At 43.6% G+C, this 21,653-nt stretch overlaps 1 protein-coding gene across 1 annotated transcript in view; it reads right to left on the bottom strand.

Annotated features, from left to right (window-relative positions):
• The window catches only part of ADAMTSL1 (ADAMTS like 1), a 379,909-nt gene that overhangs the window by 63,033 nt on the left and 295,223 nt on the right, over window positions 1-21,653 (bottom strand). The window contains 3 exon segments of the mRNA XM_032595636.1: window positions 7,553-7,687; window positions 11,628-11,807; window positions 21,418-21,546. Of these exon segments, the coding sequence (XP_032451527.1) occupies window positions 7,553-7,687; window positions 11,628-11,807; window positions 21,418-21,546 (444 nt within the window).

The following is a 21,653-nucleotide window of genomic DNA, read 5'->3' as shown; positions in this document are numbered from 1 at the left end:
CGCAAATATCCCCTCCTCAAGTGTCCCCAAAGCACCAGTTCTTACTCTTTTGATCACAGTCTTCCTACTTGAATTACTTTCCCTACCAGACTCGAAGTGCCCCTGCTAGAATTCAGACCACATGAGGGCACATGTTAATGTGCTTCATTACTGTTTCTTCAGATCTAGATTAGTGCCTAATGCATAGGAAATGCTCAATAAATTTTTCTTGAATGAGTGAGAGCTAGATTTATCTTATTTACTGTGTGTCCCTGGCCCTAGCACGGTGGCTGGCACATAATAGGCACTCAACAAATATTTATTCAAGGAGCAAATTGATCTATCTTTGAGATAGTCCCTTCTTAGGCCCTTTACCAAGGCTTTCAACTTCAAACATTAATATTTACTCAACTGTTTTCTGAAACATCCTCCTACCTTCAGGGGTTTGTATGAGAACAATATAAACTCCACCTTAGGCTCCAGACCTGGGTCCCGTATATTCCAGCTACAGCTCCCTCGTTGACGTGGTAGGATTTGTAGGAACTGCATCTATACCAGCCAGGCTGTGCAATTCTGGGCACTTCAAATGAACAGAGAAGAAAATGGGCAGGCCACCTGTCTCAGGTGGCCAGAAGGAAAACACCACTGCCCGGCTGTGGTGTGTGGCCCTTGGCCTCCCTGTCTGGCTTCTCCAGGGATGGAAGGGCTCTGAGAGGTGGGGCTGTTACCATGCAGGGCCCTGGGGAGCATGCTGACGCTGCTGAGATGCTACTGTGTGTGTTGGCTGTGACCCTTGAGCCCTGGCTGGGGAGAACGGCCAGGCACAATGATTTCTTTCCTGGAAAAACTTTACTTTGCAAACCCAGGTTGGAATGCCTAAATCGCTCTTCTCTTGGTAAATCACAAGGTATGAGAAAAGGCTGTGCTGTTTGGCTCTGTGGGACTAGCCTAACATGAGTTTCCAGTAGAGAGGTCAGGAGGACTGTCTCTGACTTGGGCACCGCATATGGCATATGTCTTCTAGGCCATATGGTTTCTGTCACAAGCATTTGACTCGGCCATTATGGTATGAAAGAAGCCATAGACAATACAAAGGTAAATAAATGGGTGTGGCTGTGTGCCAATAAAACTTTATAAAAATAAGTAGTGACCTAGATTCGGCCCAGGGACTATAGTTTGCCAAGCCTGTAAAACATTATCTCTTAAAAGTGCTTATGTAATACTTCTAGAATGTGATTGCAAAATTTGGGTATCAGCTTTGTCTAGGCAAATATTTAAAACATACACATAATATATATGTGTGTGTGTGTATACATCTACAGGCACTCACATATATATATACACATATCTTGCACATATATGTATGCCTCTTTCCGAGCAAAATGGAGTAAAAGAATGAATTTACTTTCCTGCTTAAAATATTAAAAAATGAACAAAATGTATAAAAGCAGTGGTTTTCAGGATATTAGGCAATGAATGTCATTGATCCCTGAGAAATAGGAAATAAAACAAGGTGAGTCCTATTTTTCCCCAGCTTAGTGCCTTGAGAGGGTTTCCAGGCTGCAACACAGGAAAACCTACGTGCAGCCCAGTGGACTCCTGAGTTTAGGAGAGGGAGCTGAAAGCACAGGAGATCAAGGTGGCTTGAGTTTACAGAATGGACTATCAGAGAAGAGAGAACTGGAGAGAGAGAGACAGAGACAGAGAGACAGACAGACAGACAGACGGAGAAAGAGAGAGGGAGATCGAATGAATAAATGAATTCCAGAAATCTGCAGAAGGTCCGCCTTGCGTATTCAATAGAATCCACATCAGTGCATGCCTGTGAAGAACTACCAGAGGCAGGGAAAAGGGAAAGAATTATAGGTAGCACCTTCTGGGGCTCACACAGGGTACAGAATAGTACCTGTTCCTATCAGCCAGACTGGAAAACTTCATGATTCATAGGGTGTTGGGTAGAATGTGGTACTGATGTAAAGAGACAAATATATCACTGAAACAGAACAGTCTGGAAATATACCCACACATATAATGACAACTGATTTTCCACAAAGGTGCCAAGGCAATTGGGTGGAGAAAGAATAATCTTTTCAACAAATGGTAGTGGAACAAGTTGGGTAACCATATGCATAAGAATGAACTTCAATATATACCTCACACCCTTGGTAAAAACAAACTCAAAAGAAATGATAGACCTAACTGTAAAACCTAAATCCATACAATATCGATATAAATCTTCTGGAAGAAAACATGGAAGAAAATCTTTGGGACCCTGAAGTAGGAAAATTTCTTAAATACAACTGCAAAAGAACCATCTATAAAATAAAAAAAAAAATAATAGGTGGGACTTCATCAAAATTAAAATCTTCTGCTCTTTGAAAAACACTAAAAGAGTAAAAAAGACATCCACTGACTGGGACAAGATATTTGAAAATTATATATCTAATAAAAGACTTGCCTTTAAGGTATATGGAGAACTCTCAAAATTCAATAAACAAACAACCCAATTAAAAAAAAAAAAAAGGGAAGAAAACTGAATAGACACTTCACCAAAGAAGAAATCAGGATGGCAAATAGCACAAGAAAAGATGCTCAACATTATTAGCTATTAGGGAAATACAAATTAAAACCACAACAGGAAACCACTACAGACCCAGTAGAAGGTCTCAAATTAAAGACTAACTATAGTCTGTGTTGCCTAGGATGTGGAGAAACTAGAAATGCCAGATACTGCCAGCAGGAATGTAAAGTAGTACAACTGCTTTAAAAAGCAGTCTGGCTGTTTCTTAAAATGTTGAACAAACACCTACTATATGACGCAGCCCTTTCACTTTTAGGTGTTTAATTAAGAAAGATGAAAGTGTGTGTCCATAGAAAGAAGGGTACGTGAATACATACAGCATTTTCATTTGTAGCAACCAGAAATGGGAAATGACCATTCTGTTCCTCAACAAGTGGGTGATTAAACCAACTATAGTCTATGTGTACAACGGAACACTAGTTGACAAAAAGATGCACTGTTGCATGTTACAATATGGATGAATGCCAAAGTAATTATCCTGGGCAAAAGAAGCCATTCTCCCTACAGTATGGGTCCTTTTATAAAACATTCTAGGGGCGCCTGGGTGGCGCAGTCGGTTAAGCGTCCGACTTCAGCCAGGTCACGATCTCGCGGTCTGTGAGTTCGAGCCCCGCGTCAGGCTCTGGGCTGATGGCTCAGAGCCTGGAGCCTGTTTCCGATTCTGTGTCTCCCTCTCTCTCTGCCTCTCCCCCGTTCATGCTCTGTCTCTCTCTGTCCCAAAAATAAATAAACGTTGAAAAAAAAAAATTAAAAAAAAAAAAAAAAATAAAACATTCTAGAAATATAATCTGATCTATACTGAGAGCAGATCAGTGGTTGCTGGGGGTAGATGAGGGGTGGGGCAAAGGTGTGAAGGCATGATTTTATAAAAGTAACTTTTGGGGATGATGAGTATGTTCATTATGTTGACAGCAGTGATGGTTTCATGGATTTATCTGTGTATCAAAACATCAAATTTTAGACTTAAAATGTGTTGTATTTATTTATACCAATGCCAATTATCTCTCATTAAGGCTGTTAAAAACTTTTATGTCAAATATATGTCAAACATATATAAATATGTATTGTGTCTTACAAATCATTAAAGTAAGATAGGTTTCTACCAATCAATGAAAAAGGACCTGAACAGGCAACTCATAAATGAATGCAAACGATTAAAAAACATTAAAACCAAGAATTTTTAAACATCGTAAATAAAAATTTTAAAGGGCATAATTTTCATATTGTATTTTATACTATTGTGTATTTACCAATTTAAATGGTAAATGTAAAAACTCTTGGTCATATATACTGTTGATGATATTTTAGGGAAGTGAGAATTCTCACATTGTGCTGTGCACATATAAATAGATAACGCTTTTTTGGAGGGCAATTTGAAAAGAGCAAAAACTAAAATATACAAAACTTTTGACATAATAATTCCACTTCTAGAAATTTATGCCAAGAGGTGTACACAAACATTTTAAGAATAAGAATATTCACCACATCTATGTTTTTATATTGGCAAAAGATTGCAAGGAATCTAAAAGTTCAACATTAGAGAGTTGGTTGAATGTATGATACCTCCTACCAAAACAGCCCCCAAAATTAAAACTATAGAAGCATAGAGACATGGAAAGATAATTGCTATATACCAGTTAGTGAAAAAAGTTGCAAGCAGCATATAGAGTATGAGTTCATTGTAGACAAAAGGTATGTATGATGTGTATATTAATGGCTGGAAAAAGATATTTGTACTCGTTTTATCTGGGCTAGGCAATTATAGACAATTTTTAGTTTTTTATTTTTGCTTCTATTTTTAATTGTTCTACAATGAAAATATATTGCTCTTCTAAGGGAAACTCCAATAAAAGTTATTTTTTTTTTTGCAAAATACCAATGCTAATGCCCTATAAATGATACTGTGAGAAATATTAATTTTGAGTCTTAGCAACCAAAAAAATTTTTAACAGAAGTCTGCCAAAAGGTGTAGGTGCTGCAGGGAGGCCTGAGATGCTGCTGCTCTAAAATTGGAGCCCCAGGACCTAGACCTGGTCCACTAAAAGGGGTGGCATGGGCCTTGCCCTCCATACACAGCAGTTGGCACAGTTCAGGCCTCCCAGCACAAAGGACAGCTGTAAAATAAGGGCAAAGAAAATCAGCACCCGTCTTGCCTAGGACAATGAATCTGTTTAGGTTGGGTCCACTCTGCATGGCTGAGCCTCCACTGGGCATTTTCTAAGTCTGTGTCATACAACAAAGGGTGTGAGAGCAACAGAGACTCACTGGTCCCAAGTCTTCACTTACAGTTATGGAAAGTGAGTCCCACATAGGCCCATGCACATGTTGCTCAATCAACATTCCTTCTTGAAAGTTCCAGCAGTGGCTTGAAGTGAGGTCAATGCCAGAGTGTCTGTCAACTAAAATAGTCATTATTGGAATAGCCCACCCACTGGGAATCTCAACACTTGAGTCTTAACCAAGAAGAGTTAGCTCTGATATATGGCTCTGAAAAACCTCACATCTCCCTTTTTTCCTTCTGCCATGAAAACATGAGAATCAAGGTCCATGAGTTATTGTCCGTATGCCACAGAATCACGAAGTTCTCTGAATCTGATGCAGACAACCGGTCTGATAGATGGTAGAAATACACATACAGGAATGTCACCGTTTACTGGATACAACAGGGTTGACAAATGACTTTCATCCTATATATCAACTGCCACCATGCTTGGTGGGAATGTTAAAATGAATTCCAAGGCAGCACCTGGGCTGATGAAAAAGAATGTCATGTTTGATTGGAAATGTGTAGGTTGTGGCAGGGGCAGTTAACAGTATCTTTGCCACATATTTCCATCCCGGTCCAGAACATCTGTTACTCTCAAAATAGGATTTCTTCCTTGAATTGCTCCCACTATTGGTTACTCTTACAGAATATCAGATTAAGTCTGTCAAATATTACTTTTACTATATCATTTTCCTACTTAAAGCCCTCTAAAGATCTGTGCCCATTTCCCACACAGTAAATCTATTTCCTTAGTCTAATAACAGTCTTTGACACCGTCTGCCATTCAGAGTTCTCAGCAGCGCTACACAGAATTGCCTCCCTGACCTATTTTTGTACCCAGAATACACACTCTGGTCTAAAAGGGCCACCAAGAGGAGCCAGGGATGGGAACTAGTCTAAATAAGAGCAATTCGACCAACAGATCTAGGCCCTGGTATGTTTCAAGTGACCTACTTTTCAGAGTCTTGATACCTGACGTCATTTCTTAATTCATCTCCACAATTCCATGTAGATCCCTCTTACTTCTATAGTGCTGGCACGACATCAACATTCACTGCTAGAGTCCGTGATGCCCAAGAAGTTATTCAGGGCCTTTATGGTTACTGACTCACTGTCTCATTCAAATGGAGCAGTCTGGATGTGAACTAGGGTGTTAAGGTGTCTCTTAACTGTTAGATTTAAATACCAGTCTAAGGTAACAAAGCACTATAGACTAGCAAGGGAATGCAGCCGCATAAAGCACAATAAATTCTTATTGCTAATGGCAACAATGAGACAAAATATTATTCCAGAATAAGGGAGAAAGAAAGTAAAACTATCATGGGAAAATATGAGCAGGTTAATTTTTCCAGCATGCTGACTGGCACCTGAGTGTCCCAAGGTTGTTGAAACTTGAAAATAAACAATTGCTGTGCACTCTGCTAGTGACTGGGCTATGATTAATAGTTATGACAATTTCGTATAGTGATGAGTCTAAAATAAAAAAAGTTTACTATGCTCACATTAATTTAGAATAAATTTACCATTTATAAGCCAACAAAAAAGCAATTTGAAACTTCTATGAATTCTGATCAACACGATGTAGAAAAGCTCAATGCCACGCTTGTGTAACTTACAGGAAACAGAGCTACTTGTCATTGCATCTGTGTCTTATTCTTAAGGTAAGATCAGAAATAAAAAAATTGTAAGCTTTTGCCACGTGGTCATATGCTATCAGCATTCTTTGTTAATTTTAGATGATAATAAGAACCGAAGGTAATCTTCCTGTGTTGTCATCCTAGAGGTATCAGTCCCTGTGGCCATGTTGATAAGCAATCACCAATATGATTAGGAACCCTTTGGCTTCCTGTTCCTTGCTAATTGGTGGGGATGAGAATAGAGAAACTTTCAACTTTGAGCCAAAGTCACCATTATCATAGTCACCATTATCAACATTTGGGGCCACAAAGAATTAGCATGAGGATGTCCCCCATTTTGTAGACCTGTTTTTTTCCCCAGGCCTTTGATAGAAGATAATTCTTCTTTTCCACCGTGACCATCTCCAGAGGTCATGACTGGAGTGTAGAGGTTCCTGTGGCATCTCCATGTTTCTGGTGTGAAGGGCCCAGGGCAGGATGCCTTTGCAATACTTCTCTGCTACCAGAGGGCACCAGCCGTATGGGCAGTAACTTGGTGAAGGTTCCCAACGACAGGTGTCAGGGAAGTTGTACTTGGTAAATTTTTTTAAACACTTGCTTTGGAGGAGCCCATCTGGGTTGGTTTTGGGCCCTACCTAGAGACGGCTGGCCTAAACAGAATTGTCTAGCTTTTTCTTCTTGAAAGCTGATTATAGCTCTAGTTTAGTTGTGAGAGGGTCATGGGGGCATACTGAGGCATGGTTGGCAAGGGGAGAGGGGGATGGAGGAGCTATTTTTACTGCTTTGCTATTTACTGTTGAGTGAGTCAATCTGATTGAGAGGATCTGGACTGTGGCATCAGCCCAAGAGGATTCAGAAAGGAGCCATGTTGGAATCTAGACAAGCTAGAGTCCAGACTAAGATCTGCACTCACCTCACATGGAAAGTCAGCCAAGTTTCCACTGGTGAGTCTGGATTCTGTAGGCAATTTAGTGATTTCCTGTTGGCTACCCCCTACTGCTGCCTCCCTCCCACCTGCAAGCAGTCACCCATCCATAAATCCTGTCCAGCCCTGGATTTCTGCCCAATGTTCCAGAGAATTGGACTTACCAAGGAGAGCAGAATTCCCAGGATCCAGGACCAGCTGTGCTCCCAGAGGAGATGTCAGCACTGAAGGAAGGTTCGGTCCAGTGGCTGAAAGCAAGGCCCTGATGTCTTCCAACTGTGTGGGGACTCGGGGGGGATCTGTGGGAAGGCAGATGGGGAGTCAGACAGGTTAAAGCGTGAAGGCTGTGTTCAGGGGAGAAGGAGAGGTGGGCATGCACCTATGTGTGTCCACATGTGAGGTGAGCATTACTATCGTTGCCTCCAGTGCCTATCAAGGTGAGTCTGAATTTCAAGCTTAATATTTGATGCCCAAAACAATAAGGTCAGTAATAAGAATCAGGTATGTTGATTTTTAGGAGTTCCTACTGTATACCACTTTATACCACAGTACCACTGGCTTCCTATAAATGTGTAGGCAAATTAAACAAAATTATAAAAACACTTTAAAAAAGCCAACACTTCTTCAGCATTTATTATATGCCAAGTCCTGTGTTAAATAGTTTTCTTTTTTCATTCAACTCTTACGACATCCTTTAGAGCACTTTGTTACCGTCCCCACAGATACAGACACATCACCACAGGAATTCCTTATTTAAAAGAAGCCTGTGGGTGACTATTCCCGTGAAGAAAAAGGTTTATGAAGTTGAGAAAGTTAATATTCTTTGTGGTCTGGATTTTTATGCCCAGGTAAGGACCAGATAAGCAGAACAGGGATGATTTGTGCTTCAAAATCTTACAAGGGCTGAAGTCATCAGTGGTCACAGTTAACCAGAGACCAAAGTGATAAAAATGGGAAATATAGGGGCCTGCCTGTCACTTCCACTGGACAACTAAAAAGATGAGCCCCTACTGAATCTTGTGGTGAGATGACCTGAGATTCTCCAGGCAAAGCAGCAGAATCCTGTCTCCCCACTCCTTACATCTCCCAGGGCGGACCCCACCTTTGTCTCTAGAGCACCTGTTGGAATCTAAAGAGAAGCAGGAGTATTGCTCTCGCAAGTGATGGTCATTTCATCGGTGTTCAGTGAGGACCTATCACGTGCCTGTCATTTTTCAGATACTTCTAAGAGTGGCGAGTAAGTCACAATGGCTCGGGAGTCTGCTTCAGAAATAAGCCTGTCTACTCTGCCTTGACTACAAAAGACCGTCACACGTAGAAAACAACGATGAGCTTGAGATTTTATTAAAAAATATATATATATATATATAAAATAGTTTAAAAATGATAAAGTCTTCATACATATTGCATATAACTTAAAATACTATTTATATAGTATAGGGTGAAAACATCATATTTGGGCTCAGGAACCCTCTGTCATTCACTACCTTGGGCAAGTCACTTAATCCCTCTGAGCCCTACTTTCCTTGTCTATAAAATGATGAGGAATCTCATCATTTCCCAGACCTAGTTTGAAATACTATGATTTTAGGAACTGATGGTGGCAGTTTAACCTAGACTCTCCTTTTCTCATCCTTTTTAATGCTCTCTTGAGAATACTGAAATTGAATACTGAGTATTCCTTCCAGAATATTAACTCAAGGAACCTTTGCTTATTTACTAAAAGCCAAAAAGGGAGGTTACATCCCATCTTCGAAACCATCAGATCTTCTTGGGCCAAGTGTCAGCCCCTCCTAATGCCCTTACAGCTTTTATCTAATTTTTCTTCCTTGGTACATGCCCATTCGATCTTTCTAGGGAAACTATAAATTCTCCAAGGGCAGAGGTCACCTCTTAAATTTATCCTATAGCTTGAGATGAAATTTAGAGGCCACATGTAATGAATGTTCATTCAATGGCTATAGGAATAAATGAATGAAAGTCTCATTACACTTCAAGTCTCCACACTACAGGTTAATCACAGGTATTGGCATGAAACCTCAGTTTTTAATATTTTTAAGTGTTTATTTTTGAGAGAGAGAGAGAGAGAGAGAGAGAGAGCGCGCGCGAGCACGAGCAGAGGAGGGGCAGAGAGAGAAGGAGACACAGAATTGGAAGCAGGCTCCAGGCTCTGAGCTGTCAGCACAGAGCCCGATGTGAGGCTCGAACTCCCGAAATGCGAGATCATGACCTGAGCCCAAGTTGGAAGCTTAACTGACTGAGCCACCCAGGTACCCCTGAAACCTCAGTTTTATACATGAAGTCCCTTGTTTAAAATTTTTTGGCCGATTAAAATAATAAGAGACATTATTTCTATGCTCATAAAGTACTTACAAAACTAAAAATACTTCGATTCATAAACCGAGGCTTCTGATCAAGAAAAGCCCTAAACTTAAGAGTCTAAATAGTGATTTTGTTCCCCACCACGTTTGATTAAAACGGGAAGATGTTACGCTCGTCCAGCAACATGTTCGCAGCCACGCTGTTTTATGGTTGTGAGGCTGCCAGAGCTGGCTCACGGAACAAGCGCACTTCACTGGCAGACCCACAGTAGCAGCTACTCGTCCTAGGCTTTCATCCCTGTCGGCACAGGCGACAAGCAAGGCTTGTTAGGGAGGAAAAACCCACAGTGAAGCACCGTAGCTCAGTGTGGGGCAAGAGTCCCTGGGCCCCGGGCTCCAGCCTCGCACGCAGCTCAGCCGGATGAAACCCAATGCAGAACAAATGACACCCTTCACGGAGCTGATCTTCTGGGGCTTTCTAAGATGACTGGAGGTTTATGTAGCCACTGGTGAGATGAGAACCCACCTGGGCCTCTCTGAAATCTGAGTGGGCAGGGGCTCGAGCCCCGAAGCTTTGGTGTAGCATCAACTGGGGGTATGGAAATGCAAGTATAAAGTTTAATTATTTTTCCCCAAAGGAAGTCTATAATGTATGTGTATGTATGTATGGGGTGTGACTATTCATATTTCCCACAGTTTTCTCTTTCTTCTTAGAAGGGTAGCTTTCTCTTGAGGAAACTAGCATATTTGCTAGTTTTAAATTTGCTTGTTTTAAAAATAAAAAGTGCTCTCATATTTGCTGGTTTTTTTTTAAAAAAAAGGTAAGACAAAAATAAGCTTTTTTACTGCATCCCTCTAAGGTCCAGACCCGATGGGGAAGATAAGCCTAGGGTCCCCTGTCCAGGGGATTAAGGGGTTATTGCTTGCAACATGGCTGAGGCCAGCACTGGGCAACAGGGAATGTGGGACGATGTCCCAGTGGTTGTTATTTTTAAATACCCATGTCATGCCAAGAACTGTGTTAGACTTTTTAGCCAGGGGCTCTTCTGTTTTGGGGGGTGCTACAGTCTGAATGTTTGTGTCCCCTCAAATTCATATGTGAAGTCCTAACTCCCCAAGGTGATGGTATTAGGTGATGGGGCCTTTGGGAGGGGTGGGGTATGGCCCTCATGATTGGAATTGGTGTCCTTATAAGCGAGACCCCAGAGAGCTGGCTTGTCCCTTCTGCCATGGGAGAACACAGCAAGAAGCCAGCAGTTTGCAACCCAGAAAGGGGCTTCACCAGGACCTGACAGTCTTGGCATCCTGATCCCGGACTTCCAGCCTCTAGAAGTATGAGAAATAAATTTCCGTTGTTTATCAGCCACCCAGTTTGCAGGATTTTGTTTTATCAGGTGGAAGGGGCTAAGACTGGGGCGGGGTGGGGGGAGCGGTGGTGGGGTACCTGTGTGGACTTTATGTGGGCTGGACTAGGAACCTTCCGAAATTATATGAAAAATGTTGCATGAATGAATTCTTCTGGAGGGGCTAATCTAGCGCTTTCCTTTGATTCTCAAAGAAGTCCTGACCACGGAAGAAATGAAAAATAACTGCTTTGCTTCTGTAGCTCTAGCTGACAACCCCCTCCTCCTATGTGGGCAATCCTCATTGTACAGGTCGCCGTGTCAAGGCCAGCATTTAAGGCTTAGTAAGGCTAAGTGAGCCAGCCAAGGTCACACAGTAAGTGCCAGGGTTCAAACTGATGTCTGCCTGGCCCCCAAGTCTGTGTTCTTTCTACTGGAAGGCCCTAAGGTGGAGAGAAGGGAAGGGACATTGCTTTTAAGTACTTAATTGGATCAGGGGGAAAGGGGGGTGGAGGGTGGGTCAGACAGTCACCCCCATGGGGTCCAGCAGGGGCAGCCAACCTCGTGGTGTTTACCTAGGATCAGCAGCTGTGTGTTCTCCGTCAGCTCTCCGTGCACATTGGCTGCCCTGCAGGAGTAGAGGCCCTGATCTGAGGAGGACACGTCTGTGAGCAGCAAGGAGCCCTCGTGCAGATGGTGAGGGGAACCCAGTTTGCTTTTATTCCTGAACCAAGTGACTTCGGCTTCGGGCACACCTAGGAAGAAAAAAACAATAAACTCTATCAGCTAAACACATTCAGGTGACCCCGGAGGCAGTTCTGGCGGTTGGCGGGCCCTCCCAGGGGCTACTCTGCAGGAAGCAGCTGCCTGGGCGTCTTCTACCGTCCTTTGGCCAAACTAAATAATGCCTCTGACCTCTCCGTGGTCTCAAGATCTTTTGCCTTTTAAAACTCACACTGATGAGGCAGGAAGAGAGAGGCCAGTTAACAGAACAGGAAGCGGGTAGCTGGTAAAGGACGCTTGCCAGGGTGGAAGGAAAGTACCCAAATTCTTTGCAGAAAGCATCGATAAACCTAAGAACCAGAACTATACCTCGGTGAAAAGGAACGGTTGACAACTACATGAAACAAACATTAACAGTGAGTAAGCGAAGCTAGACCCAAAAGAGTACGCACTGTATGATTTCATCTCTGGAAGTGAAAAACTAAAACTGAGAACATCAATCTAAGTTGTTAGCCATCAGGGTGATGGTTCCTCAGAGAGGAAGGGATGAATGGGGAGGGGCTGGAAGTAGGGCCTGGTGGCTGGTAATTCTCTGTGTCTTGACCTGAGGGCTGGTTCTGTGGGCTTGGTACCTTTATGATAGGTACCCTTTTCTGTACAGGTTATTACACTTCAATAAAAAGTTAAAAGCTGCAAAACATTAGTATGTTCATGGACTAGACAAACGAAAGTGCCGGAACCTTACCAGAATTGACACCACACGTAGAAAACATGCCTCTATTTTTTGGAGCCTATGTTTTTTCTTTTTAAAAAAATTCTTGGTTTAGTTATTTTGAGAGAGAGAATCCCAAGCAGGCTCTGAGCTGTCAGCACAGAACCCAACGTGAGGCTCGATCTCACAAACCTTGAGACCACGACCTGAGCCAAAAGAGTCAGATGCTTAACATACTGAGCCACCCAGGTGCCCCAAGCCTATGTATTTTCTTAGAACAAGAAAACATGGAACTATGGTCAGTAGCACCACAGAGGAAGAGACAAAAGGGAGTGACAAAAAGAAAGGGCTCTCTCTTCAATCCAAGTTTCTTGTCTGTGAGAGAGAGCTGGGGAGTGTGTATAGGAGTTAGGATAGGGTACCTGCCTTTAGAAGTTGGGCTCTGTCCTCCTCTAGGGGTGTCACTGATTGAACATTTGTGTTTCCCCACAAATTCAAATGTTGGAGTCCTAACCACCTCCAATGTGATGGTATTTGGAGGTGGGGGCCTTTGGAAGTAATTAGGTTAAGATGAGGTCATGAGGGTAGAGTCATCACGATGGGATTAGTGCCCTTATAAGAAGAGACCAGAGATCTAGCCCTCTTTCTCCATCATGTCTGGACACAGTAAGATCTCTAACTGCAATTCTGGAAAAGATCTCTCAGCAGGAGCTGGATGGGCTGGCACTTGATCTTAGACTTCTCAGTCTTCGGCACTGTGAGAAATACATTTTGGACACTTAAACCACCTAGTCTATGGATATTTTGTAATAGCAGCCTGAGTAGGCTAAGACAAGGAGATGGGCTTAATTCTTTAGGAAGCTTCCCAATGGTTGACATGCTGGTAAGCAAGCCCCGGTTCAGGACGAGCTTTCTGAGATAGTCTGCTTAGAAGGCTCCATAGGAGGCTGGGCTCTGAGTGAGGTAGGAGACAGAAAAATCTGTGGCATCAATTCACAGGGCTTTGGGGGGCAGAAAGCTCCATTTCTTGCACCACTTAGCCTGTTGGCCCAGCTCAAAAAATTTACTCAGCAATCTGGGGCATGTATCCAGCCTATGTTTATAATGTCAAATCCTGGTCAATGCGGGGTGGGGGGGGGAGTGTCAAAACCAGGAAGAGTCAAAGGGCTCAGTCCTCAGTCCTGTGCTGTCCTGAGTTGGGGCTGGATTCTGCCCTTGGGGCAAGGGTAGTGTTACCCTTAATGGGCAGCCTACTGGTGAGAATACAGACCTGTGTACCTGTCACTTGTCCTTGAACCTGATGAAGAATTTATCAGCAGTCTATTCTGTAACACCCAGATCAAGAGCCCTAATTATGGACCCCGGGGCACTTGCTGCTCCTGAGCTCCAGTAGCGGGAAGTGGAGTGGAGGTAGGAAGGAGGTCTCACACTCCCTCACTAATGACGAACTGCCTTGTGTGAATTCACTGGTATCCTGGTGGCTCTGCTGCCTCAGGTGGGCCTAGAGCAGTGGCTGAAGGTCAAAATGTTTGGCCAAGATCTGTAGGGCCTCCCTCCCTATTATGAGGAAGAGAGGAGTAACTCTCTGGTTTTCTCTTTTATTCAGATTACCAATAATTGAGTGAGAATCACTAAGGATCACCAAATTGGCTGGAAAGAGGAGGCAGGGCAGCTGAAAGGGAGTGAAGATTTAGATACCGCATCCTTCAGGTCACATCAGGGAGAGGCATACCTCGTGATGCCTGATGCTCAAATGCAGGAAAAGGACCAGGTCGGCATGGCCTCTGAATATACCTGGACAAAAGATGCAGGTAAGGGGCAGAGAAGCTGATTTTTCATTGCAGCACCACTAGGGAGAGCAAGAGAATCATGATGCTTAGCCATGCCAGCTTGGACTTTGGACCCTGAGCTCAGTTTTTCCGTTGGGGGAAAAAAATCCACAGGATTCAAGAGAAGGCCTCTGAAAGGTAAGCTGAAGAAAACATTCCCTGCCATTTCTCTCCTGAAAGCACAAGGAAAAACGAGGCCCTACAAATCATTTTCTGCGAGGATTTCCCTCGCTATGAATTGCTCACACAGCATGTGTGCTGGAATGTTCTTGCGAGGACTGCTGTGGGCAGCAAGCACACAATCCCCAATAGGAATGAAGGCTGTTCTAGAGCGAGAGAGGCCAAGTAAGAGAGCTGGACTAAGTGGGTCTTCAGTTTCACTAAGTGAAGGGGATGGGGGAGGGTGGGGGGAGAAGGGAGTGAACACCCTCCCCACAGCTGTGCTGATGGGGTGGTGTGTGTGTCTCCAGTGCCAACACTCATGAAGCTCTCTCCGCAACAAGGACAAATCCCGTAGCAAGGCTCCTGCAGGGCGTCCTTCTCTGGAAGCAAGCACCTGTGATCCTCCTACAGAGGCAGAGACATGTAGGAGGAGAGGGGAAATGGGGAGGGCGAGGGAAGGTGAGAAACAAGAGGCGGAGGGAGAGAGACCTGGAGCCATTCCTCACTTCCCCAGGAAGTGAGTGCAAGCTTCTTCTATTCCTGTAACCCCATGATCTCGGGGTGTTTGCCAGAACAAGACAGGGTGCTTACCAAAAGGACTGAGTTCTTCAGGTGAGGGGAGGAGGGCTCTTGGGAGACAGAAATATTCCAGATAGCAAAGGGTGGAAAGAGGTTGTCCCCAGTCTCTGTACAACGAAAACCATAGGTGACAGCAGTGCCAAAAGAGGAGAAATTACGTGGGAATTGTTCTTTAATACATTTATGAGCAAGTCTCTCTCAGGCTCACTCAAGTATGGACCCGCATTGGGAATTTGCTGATGGAGGAGCTGTGTCTGGTGTCACATTTTAGGGGCTTCCTGTCTGGGACTGTGGGCCTTAGGCAGAAAATGACACCAGAAAGATGCTTTAGAATCTTTTGAGTTCTTTTCATGATTGACTCTGACATCTTATAAACACAGAAGAAAGGAAGAGGGGAAAATAAGTGAGGCCTCATAGAGCTCTATTCTCCTCAAGAGATGACGACGACACTTGAGAAAACATCACCAGCCATTGTTGAAGCCAGTGTCCCTTGAAAAGGTACCAGATACACATGCTTAATCCTACTGTTCGGAATACCTGAACATGGGTAATGTGCAAACGTCAGGAACTGTGCAAAACATCCTGAACGTGCTAGAGGAGAAACAAACATTTGGTGAACATTTGCTATAAGCCAAACGTTTTATAAACATAATCACATTTTTCAAAGAGATTAAGAAATCTGCCTAAAGTGATGAGAGTTTGGATCCCTGAATGATTACAAGGGGACAGAGCCCCTGTCCCTTCCTACTCCTCACCCCATGACCTACTCATCCCAGTGACCTACAAATGGCAGGGTGGAGATCCAAACTCCTACATTCAATGCCACAGATCCCCGTCTGTCTTCCAACATACCCGACTGCCTCTTTAAAGAAGATCAGAATTGCTACACTATTGTCTCTGCCCTGTCAAATCCTTACTTTCTACTTTGAGAGTTAACTTTTCTGCTATAACTATAACACCCAGGTTATTGTTAGGAGAGGCTTCTAGAACCCATGTGTGCTGGCTTTGGTAGCTCCCTTTTTGTTGAGAAGCTGGTCAGGTTGCGGGAGATTTTTTTTTTTTTTTTTTTCCCTAGGCTGTTGTGATGTGACCACACATTTTACTGAAAGAAATGTCTGAAAAATGACAGAAAATATACTCCACCACAGAGCAAAATCCAAAGCTATGTTGTTGACAAGTTACTTGGACAGGCTCCACACTCTGGACTCCCTTGGTATGATTTCTGTCTAAAACAGGGGAGGGAAAAAACTCTGCTTTTACTTTTTCTCCTCCGTGGCATATCTTATCAACAAAACAGTGCCCTGCCTGTGGCTTGAAAGGATCAATAAATGTGGTGATAATGGGTTGTAACCTGATAGGATTATAAGGATTAGTGCCTTTAATCTTCACAGAGCTGCTAGGTAGGGTGATGCCACAATACTTTTTAAAATCCCAGACAGGATATTCTTGCTAACCACTTGTTACATTTGGAACGCTGCTTGCTCCTTGGCAGCCTGTCAGCATCTCGAGATGGGGTGTCCATTGCAAGGTGCTCCTTGACATGATGCACTTTAGAAGCTTCTTTGATGGCTTGGTGCAAGAAAAGGAAAGGATACAGTAACTTAAATGGCAGCCTTGGCAATTATTCTAAAGAACTGCTGAAGTCTGGAAAGGAGGTTTTCAGCCTTCCACACTTCTCCACACTGACAGTGGCAGACACTGACAGCTGTTCATAAAACCTGTTTTCTTCTTTTTCCTGGGTACCCCTCTAGGCTACACTGTTCAATATCCTTTGTAGCGGTGAGTGACCATGTGGCAAAGAGGCACTGTGAGAAGTGCCAATGCGTGCTGGTTCTAGGTGTGGCCCTCAAAAGCCTTCTCAACCACCTTCCACGTTTTGTTTTTCCCCTGTTCTGGTTGACAGGTTAGAGATAACCCCTGGGGACACCTTGGAAGGCATATGTTGAAAATAACAGAGCCGCCAGCATCCCATGACCCTGAACGACTGTGTGGGGCAGCCGCTCTTTGGACTCTTAGCTAAACAACGATAAGCTTCTATTGTGTTTGACCCGTTATACATTTGGGGGTCTACTTCTTATCAGAGTCTGGACTATCTTAATGAATATCCTGCCCATCACTGATTCCTCAACTGTTTATTTCTATATCACTAGTCCTGACGATTTTACCCACTAAGCTCTTCCGAAACCTCCTTTGCTCTTAGGATAAAATCCCAAATTGTACCATAATCTATGAAAGCATGTAAGAGCTAGCCCCTGCCTGCTGCCCCCCACCCTCCAGCCACATGTCGTGCTACTTTCTTCTCTGCTCTCTGTACTAGAGCCACACCAGCCATATTCTACTCCTTTAGATGAAGCCTGTTCTTTCTACCTCAGGACCTTTGTACATGCTAGTCCCAAATGACTGAAACACTCCCTCCTCCCCTAACCCTTTATCTCCTACCAAGTTTTTTGAACTCAAATAGAGAAAAAGTGTGTGAGTAGTACAGTGGTTTGGATCCCTTTTCAAGAAGAATGCTCATCATACTCACTGCTTAATATTTTTTATGTTTAAGCGTTGGGAAGAATTTGTGAGGCTGCACCTTACAAATTGAACGCATATATGTACAAAAAGTTATTTAATGAGAAATGGCTAACAACTCTAACATGTAAGGACAGAAGTTAATCTACATAAATTATGTCATATTCTGAATATAGACTATAAAATAGCCAACAAATTATACCCTAAGAAAGCCACAGAGCCACTGTATTAGTAAAGTAAAAGTCATTCCTAATGCCCTTGAGCGTCACAACACTTTTGACCGGAGACTCAGCTCAAGGGTAATTTCTTTGTCCAGCAAATTCACAGACCAACTGTGTAATCAAAAGTAGCCTTTTTCCCACCACTCTGAATAAATATCTTATTTAACAAAAGGCATAATGACAGAGATACACGGGTTCATTTTGGTTAACCACGATTAACACAAATGGTTCTATGAATAAAAATAAAAATAAAGACTGTAATGTGCCCAGCCAGGCAAAAACTGGGCACGACCTGAGATCTCATGATAAGGTCACCAAGAGTGAGTCTCTGGATGTAGTCAGGGAGACAGGGCACCAGGTGGCATGGAAGAATTGGCCAAAGCTGGTTTCAGTGCCCCCGGTTCCCCGTGGTGAATACTTCCTTGCCCGGATTCTGGTTCTCTCAGTCGCCTTTAAGTGCCCACTTCCTTGTCGCGCTGTCCTTGATCCCCATTCTTCTACTCCTACCAACCTCACCCATCAAGAAGAGAGCCGGCATGGTCCATTTTATCTCTGGTCAGTGCTCTGTAGCTGAGGCATGTGTTCGCAGTGACCAGGTGAGGAATGATGGTTCTGCACAGAAGGCCTTACCTGCACCAGCAGTCCCTGCACGAAGGGCAGCCCTGTCAGAGGTTTTATCTGACTCTTCATCTGGGACTACAGGGCCTGAAGGGGTGTGGCTGTGGAAGGTTTCGCTGATGAGGTTGGACATGCAGGCCAAGGGAAGCTTTACAAAAAGAAGCTAATGTAGGATGACAGAGATTTATATTTCTGATTTCCTGGAGCTACCAGAATATTTCAGAGAAAACCAGCCTAGCCACTGTTTGGAAACAAAATGCTTTAGAGTAAGATCTTCCTCCTACCTATTTGAAAATGGGTTATCTGCTCTTGCACTGTTGGTGGGAATGCAAACTGGTGCAGCTGCTCTGGAAAACTGTGGAGGTTCCTCAAAATATTAAAAACAGATCTACCCTGTGACCCAGTAATAGCACTGCTAGGAATATACCCAAGGGATACAGGAGTGCTGATGCATAGGGGCACTTGTACCCCAATGTTTATATAGCAGCACTTTTTTTTTCAATATATGAAATTTATTGTCAAATTGGTTTCCATACAACACCCAGTGCTCATCCCAAAAGATGCCCTCTTCAATGCCCATCACCCACCCTCCCCTCCCTCCCACCCCTCATCAACCCTCAGTTTGTTCTCAGTTTTTAAGAGTCTCTTATGCTTTGGCTCCCTCCCTCTCTAACCTCTCTCTCTCTCTTTTTTTTTTCCTTCCCCTCCCCCATGGGTTTCTGTTAAGTGTCTCAGGATCCACACAAGAGTGAAAACATATGGTATCTGTCTTTCTCTGTATGGCTTATTTCACTTAGCATAACACTCTCCAGTTCCATCCACGTTGCTACAAAGGGCCATATTTCATTCTTTCTCATTGCCACGTAGTACTCCATAGTGTATGTAAATCACAATTTCTTTCTCTGTTCATCAGTTGATGGACATTTAGGCTCTTTCCATAATTTGGCTATTGTTGAGAGTTATACAGCAGCACCTTCAACACTAGCCAAATTATGGGAAGAGCCTAAATGTCCATCAACTGACAAATGGATAAAGAAGATGTGGTTTATATATATAATGGAATACTACTTGGCAATGAGAAAGAATGAAATCTGGCCATTTGCATCAACATGGATGGGACTGGAAGGTATTATGCTAAGTGAAATAAGTCAGGCAGAGAAAGACAGATACCGTATGTTTTCACTCATAGGTGGATCTTGAGAAACTTAAAAGAAGACCATGAGGGGAGGGGAAGGGAAAAAAAAAGTTACAGAGAGGGAGGGAGGCAAACCATAAGAAACTCTTGGATACTGAGAACAAACTGACGGTTGATGGGGGGTGGGGGAGAGGGGAAAGTGGGTGATGGGCATTGAGGAGGGCAGTTGTTGTATGGAAACCAATTTGTCAATAAATCATATTAAAAAAATGAAAATGGGCTATCTGGCTCATAAATCCTAAGTGGAGGTAAAGCCTCTGGTAATGGGGTAGAGATTGGAGATCGAGAAAGCCCCAGAACAGGGTGCTAATGCCTGTCCACTGTGCACACTGAACATGACTGGGTAACCTGGGTTTGGGTGTGCCACAGCAGGCTACAGCCACTGAGGACAACAAGCAGGGGACTGTAGCTGGGTCCCGGTACAATGCATTTCTCTGCATTGTGGCAGTGAAAACCCTTAGGGTAGATGTCACCAAGTAGTGGTCCACAGGAAGGGAGGATCAGCATCTGGGTTTTGTAGGATTTTTTTTTTTTTGTAGGTTTATTTATTGAGAGAGAGAGAGAGAGAGAGAGAGAGAAAGAGAGAGAGAGAGAGAGAGAGAGAGAGCGAGCGTGCGCGCAGGGGAGGGGCAGGGAGAGAGGGAGAGAGAGAATCCAAAGCAGGCTCCACACTGTCAGTGCAGAGCCCAACGAGGGGCTTGAACTTATGAACCATGAGATCATGACCTGAGCCAAAATGAAGAGTTGGACACTTAACCGACTGAGCCACAGGCACCCCTGTTGTTTTTTAATCGGAGGTAAGTATCTTTACAAAGAGCATACTACCACCCCCTACTGTCTACCACTCCTCCACTTTCCTCTGACTTTCTGTTCCCTATAGTTCTCTGGGTTTGCGAGGCCAACTGGAGGGCAATTCCTGTGTCACCACTCCTAACAGCACTGGATGTTTTCATCAATGACTCCCACCCACTTTTGATGAGAGTAAGCTCCAGATTCCTGCTGGTCTTACCTCTGCCATCTCTCTCATGTTCCTCTACCCTTTACCTTTCTATCACCAGTGCGCTGAGTTCAGGCCCCCATTACCTCTTCTCTAAACTACTCTGACAGCATTTTTTTTTTAAGATTTTATTTTTAAGTAATCTCTCCACCCAACGTGGGGCTCGAACTCACAGCCTTGAAATAGAGTCACATGCTCTATTGACTGAGCCAGCCAGGTGCCCCAACTACTATGACAGCTTCTTAACGGGCCTCTCTGTTCCAGTATTTCCTATCTTCAATCCATTTTATGTACTGCTGTTGGCTTCGTCTTCTGGAAGTATGGCTCCTTAATGTCACTTTCCACCCACCTTTTTCTGAACTCCTTGGCCAAGCATTTAAGGTCTCCCATGGCATAGTTACAACCCACCTTCCTAAAGTTTAAGCACCTCCACACCATTTCTGTACTCTGGGCTCCAGCCAGACCAACCACACACTGTTTGCTTCTATCTTGGGGCTTTCTTACTTCCATGAATTTTTCACAATCTTTTGTTCGCTTGGAACACTCTTTGCCCCCATCTTTGCATGTTCACATTCTATCAGTGTGCAAGGCTGAAATAAGAAACCACCTCATCCCAGACAGAATTCATCTTTCCTCCTCTAAACTTCTGTAGCCTTTTCCATTTTCAGGGTGACTGAGGTTCTTTCCTTAGCTTTCCTACTAGCCCTGAGTCCCTGAGAATAGAATCTGTATTTATCTTTGTATCCTCTAACCTAGCACAAGGCTCCATTAATATTTGAACAGATGAACTAACACATGAATACATTTCTCACCTGCAACTTGGCAGTTAATGGTCACATTCACTCCTTGCACTGTTTTGATGGTGCTTCCTACATCAGCTGTGATTGCAGGCTCCTCAGTGTTGATCACAGTCACTCGTGATGTCTTCACTAGTGGCTTTCCTGAAAGTGGGAAGGAATGTGAGATTTTACTAAATGGTGGCTATGGGCTTGGGTCATTCACTTGAAACATGGGATGACCCACAATGAATAACTAGCATACCCAGGCT

Source organism: Lynx canadensis, chromosome D4, assembly GCF_007474595.2.
Source record: "Lynx canadensis isolate LIC74 chromosome D4, mLynCan4.pri.v2, whole genome shotgun sequence".
Taxonomy (NCBI): Eukaryota; Metazoa; Chordata; class Mammalia; order Carnivora; family Felidae; genus Lynx; species Lynx canadensis.
Note: the sequence above shows the minus strand (reverse complement) of the source record. Positions and strands in the feature narration are given on the sequence as shown.